The 5,402-nt window shown below is 14.8% G+C and overlaps 2 protein-coding genes across 2 annotated transcripts; both read right to left on the reverse strand.

Moving 5' to 3' along the window:
• Positions 1–21: 21 nt before the first annotated feature.
• OPRT (orotate phosphoribosyltransferase, putative) lies at positions 22–744 on the reverse strand (the record flags this gene model as incomplete). The annotated part of the gene is made up of 1 exon (XM_028674341.1): positions 22–744. The coding sequence occupies one exon, from the start codon at positions 742–744 to the stop codon at positions 22–24; it is 723 nt and encodes a 240-aa protein (XP_028530704.1).
• A 703-nt stretch (positions 745–1,447) lies between these two features.
• PGAL8A_00034200 (conserved Plasmodium protein, unknown function) lies at positions 1,448–5,230 on the reverse strand (the record flags this gene model as incomplete). The annotated part of the gene is made up of 1 exon (XM_028674342.1): positions 1,448–5,230. The coding sequence occupies one exon, from the start codon at positions 5,228–5,230 to the stop codon at positions 1,448–1,450; it is 3,783 nt and encodes a 1,260-aa protein (XP_028530705.1).
• Between the last annotated feature and the right edge of the window lie 172 nt (positions 5,231–5,402).

Raw genomic sequence — 5,402 nt, forward strand, 5'->3', positions numbered from 1 at the left:
TTTTTTTTTTTTTTTTACGGTTTATATTAAATGATCAAAATCTTCATTATAATTTAAAATAGAGTATAAAGGAATATTAAATTTTTGTTCAAATAAATCTTTAAAATAAATTTTTTCATTATTTTCGTTTATATTATATTCGTTTCTATTAAAAAGAACAATGATTGCTATTACTTTTAGATTATTATAATGTTTCAATTTATTTAAAATTTCTCCTAAAGCTGTACCACAAGTAAATACATCATCAATTATAATAATTTTTTTTTCTTCATTTATATTATTATCTTCTAAAATTCCAATTATATCATTCTTGTCTCCATATTCTTTTTTTTCTTTTCTATCATATAAATAAAAAACGTTGTGATATTTATTTGAAGAAAATAAAAAGTAACTTGTTAATGTTGCTATTGGAATCCCTTTATATGAAGCACCAAGCAAGTAATCAAATTTAAAATTTTTTTTTAAAATTAGATGTGATATTAAAAATGAAATAATATTTGCAGAAATTACATTATTTAAAACTCCACTAGAAAAGAAATATTTTGATTTTCTTTTTGATTTTAAAATAAAATCTCCAAATTTTATAGCTTTATATTTTAAACAAACTATCTTTAATAAATGTTTCATCTCTTTGATATGACAATCATCCTCATCATTTTCTAAATTTATTTTATTTTTTAATTCAACATACTTTTTATTTATCTCCTCATCACTTAAAATGTTCACAGTATTTCCGTTTCTCATTTTTTTTTTTTTTTTAAAATTTAAATTATGATACTTTTAAAAACAATTTAAATAAAAAACATAAAAAATAAAAGAAAAAATATAAACTTTAAAATATATATATTTTTTTTTTTTTTTTTTTTTTTTTTATATATCTATAAAATTTAAATTTTATTATTAGCCACTTCTAGGCTTTAACAAAATGGACTTTGTAGTTTGAAAATTTATATATTGAAAAATTATTTAAATTATTTTAGAAAATTTCTTTTTTTTTATTAATTTTTATAGTTTTAAATATATTTTATTAAGGACAAAAAATGTTAAATATATTTATAAACCATTTAATATATTCTATATATATATATATATAAAAATGTATTTTATCTATAACAAAAAAAAAAAAAAAAAAAAAAAAAAAAAAAAAAAAAAAAAAATTTATAAATATATGAAACAAAGAGAAAAAAACAGTAGATGAAGAAAATAAATATAAAAAAAAAATAAAATAAAATAAAATAAAATAATAATGAAGATTTAAAAATTAAAGATATTTAAACTTACAATAAATTTTAGTTTTGATTAATATAAAAATATAAATTTACCAATGAAATTTTTTATAAGGACTTAAAAATAAAAAAAAAGAATTTATCAGAAATTTTTTAATAAAACTTAGTTAATAACTTAAGTTGTATCTATTATATAAAAGTTGTTTTCAAATGAAAATAATTTATAACAGATACATTTCATATTTCTTTCTATTTAAAACAGTTTTAATTAAATATTCAATTGATTTTCTTCTAGCTATAAAACTATAAATAATGTTTTTATTATTATTTTCACTTTTATTTAGAATATTCAGTTTTATTGTCTCAAATAAATCATAGTAATTTTTTTTTTTATCCTTTTCAAAATTATTACAAATAAAAGACTTAAAAGTAATTTTATTAAAATATAAATTAGTAAAATCATCAAAAAGCTCATTTTTTAAAATATAATTATTTTTTATTATAGAAAAAAAAATAGTATTAAGAAATATAAAATCATTTTTTGATCTCAACATGTGATAATATATGGTTCTGTTATTAATAATTTCTATCATTGATTTTGCTTTTTTTCTACTGTAATTATTTAAAAATATTTTATATTTAAATAAAAAAAACAAAAGTAATGGATTAATATATGTAGTGTAAGAATTATTAAAATATATATTCCATAATTTATTCATTTCTTCAATACAATTTTTTGAAATATCTAGAAATTTTTTTGAATGTTTTTTGGTAAAAAAAAAATTTTTTTTTTTTTTTTTTAAACTATTAAAATATAATAGAAAAATATATATGAGAGCATTTTTTTCATCATTAATAAAATACCAATTCTCCAAACATTTATTAATTATTTCAAACATTATTTCTACATGATTTATATTTATAATCTTTTTATGATATACAAGTTTTTTTTGAAAAAGTTTATGTAAATAAAGAAAATTATATATAATTATTAAATATATATATTTCTTTTTTATTTTTTCTATATTTTTATTTATGTAATTTCTATTTAAATTGATTAATTTAATACAATCAAAATTTTTAATAAAAAATTTTTTTTTGTGTGTATTATTTAGATATATATATGAAAATGTTGTTTTAAAAAATAAAATAAAATTACTACTGTCCAATTGTTCTATATTACCAATTGATAATAAATTATTAAAAAAGTATTCTAAATGAAATATTTTTTTTTTTAGTTCATTATTGCTATTTATGTATAATTTCAATATATCTAAAAAATTTATGTCACATTTTTTTTCTTTTATTATATCTTGTAACTTTTTATATACATTATCTAAATTTTTTTTCATTTCACCATTAATGACTACATGTAATTTTAATTTATTTATATATTTATAAAATTTTATTAAATAAAAATTATCAAGAGTGTTCCATTTTAATGATATTAGATTCTCAAAAATTAAAAACTCAAATTTCTTATATAATAATGTATTTTTATAAGTCATGTTAAAATCTTCCTTATCATATATTAAGGAACTTTTCTTATAAGTTATTAATTTATCATAATAATTTTTCTTAGGTTCATAGCAAATTTTCATTGAATAAAACAACTTTAAATAACGATATAAAAGTATATGACTAATTTTCTTATATTTTTCTAAGAATTTGATTAAATATATATAAATTATATTATTTAAATTGTAATCTTTTATTTTCATTTTTAGTAAATTTTGATATAATATAATTACATAATAGCATAAATTTTCTACATAAAAATTTAATACACCCGTGCCAAATAAAGCAATATTTTTGAATTTAAAAAAAATAGAAGAATATATTACTTTAATTATAAAATTATTATATATATTCATATATTCATTAATTTTAATAATTTTAGAAAAATAAAAAAAGTGAATCTGCTTTAATTTTGAAATTCTTATTAAATCTAAATATAATTTTATCAAATTATGGAAAATTGGTATTTTTTTAAGAAAAAGGAAATCATAAGTAATTAAATGATTTAAAAGTATTATAAGACAAAATATATCAATTTCATAATTTTTTGAAAAAGAATTATTTGTTATTAATACATCATTACTTTGAATTGGTGAAATAATAGAATCATTTTTATATTCTACTTTATCTTTCAGATTATTTTCTGATATATCTCTAGTTTTTTCTCTTGAAACACAATTATTAATATTTTGATTTATTATATTATTTGCAGTTTTTTTAAAACAATTTTTCTCCTGTAAAACTATTTTGTCTTTTTGTTTTTTACCTTCTTCAGAATAATTTTCAATATTATTATTTACTTTTTTAATTTGTATTAAAGTATCATTAGAATAATTATTTTTTGATGATTCTAGACGTTGTATGTTTTTATTTATGTTATACAAAGAATATAAGGCCAAATATTTGTTCAATTTTTTGTTTTTTCTTTTTTTTTTTAGTATCATACTATTATAAGAATTCAATAAGAAATTTTTTTTTTTATCTTCATTATGTTTTTCTATTTTTATATTTTTTAATGATCTATAATAAACGCAATTTTTCATTATTTTTTCTTTAGTTGATAAATTATCATCTTTATGAAAATTATTATTAAAATTTTGAATGTATGAATAAATATACTTATCTTTCTCTTTAGAAAAATTTTTTTTAAAAAATAAATTACAATATTTTAATAATTCCATGATAAATTGATTATTTTTTAAATTATTTTTTTTAAGAATATACATATAGGCAAAAATATCTTTTAGTTCTACTAATGGTATTTTTTTTTGTTTTTTATGAAAATCAAATAGATTTATTTGTTTTAATTTTTTTTTTTTATAAATTATTGAGTTTCCATATTTTCTTGATAATTTCTTCATTTTTTTTATAATAATATATGAATGCATAAATACAAATTTAGAATAATATAGTTTCAAATTCTCAAATGATAATGATATTAACGAAAAATATTTTATTTTTTTATTTTTCTTTATATGAAGACTTTTAAAGATTCTATCAATTAAAAGTTCATTTAATTTTTTATCATTAATTGAAAAATAAGAGAATACAAAAATAATTTTACTTAAAACATTAAAATCAGTTTCATAATGTATATCTTTTTTTATATCAATTGATAAAGATATAAGAAATTGTTTAATTATATTTAAATCTATCAATTCATATTTCATATTTTCATTATATATGAAGTCATCTAATATATAATAATAATTGTAAAAAGAATTAAAATTTATAATATCATCATTAGAAAACATATTCTTTATGTAGTTAATAAAATAATATTTGTATAAGTTGTAAATGATTAGACTTATTTGTTTTATATTCATATAATTTATATATTTTATTTCTTTTAATATTTTTAAAATCAAATAATTGTAATTATTATCATGATATATATTGATTAAGCTGGTAATTAAGTATAAATTACTTAAATCTTTATTTTTTCTTATATCTATTACATTATTAATATTATTCATGTTTTTTAAATCTTTTAATTTTCTGTCTTTTTTTATATTCATTCTTGGAAGGAAAAGATATTCTTCATTATATAAATCGAGTAATTTTTTTTCATCTTCACACACATAATTTTTATCATGTATTATCACTTCATTATTTCTAATATTTTCATTTGCATCTCTGATTTCTTTTATTTGACTAATATTAGGATTTTCGAATTTTATATGTGTATTCTCTAATATATGCTTTTTTTCCGAAAGATTACATTTTTTCAAGAATTTTAATTTATCATTTTTAAGATTACAAATAATATGAAATGGAGAAGAAACATCTTTAAAATGTTTCCTCTTTATATTATTGTAATATATTTGTTCTTCAACTTTTTTCTTTTTTAAAAAAAAATAATTAATATATTTAGTTGTTTTTCCTCTTAATTTTTTTTTTCTACCATATAATGTACTGTTTGCTGTTTGAAAAAATTTATAGTTTTTTTTTTTTTCGTTGAAATATTTTGTTAAAATAAAGAACATAATAATTAATATTTAAAAAGGTTGAATAATTTTTCAATTATTCTACTTAATACAAGAAAAGATGTATATAATTTTTTTTTTTTTTTGTATCTAAAAACTGGTAATTTTTTATCTACCATTTATAAAATGATAAAAAAAATATGCTTCTTAAAAAAAAAAAAAAAAAAAAAAA

Source organism: Plasmodium gallinaceum (genome assembly GCF_900005855.1).
Source record: "Plasmodium gallinaceum strain 8A genome assembly, contig: PGAL8A_v1_21, whole genome shotgun sequence".
NCBI lineage: Eukaryota > Apicomplexa > Aconoidasida > Haemosporida > Plasmodiidae > Plasmodium > Plasmodium gallinaceum.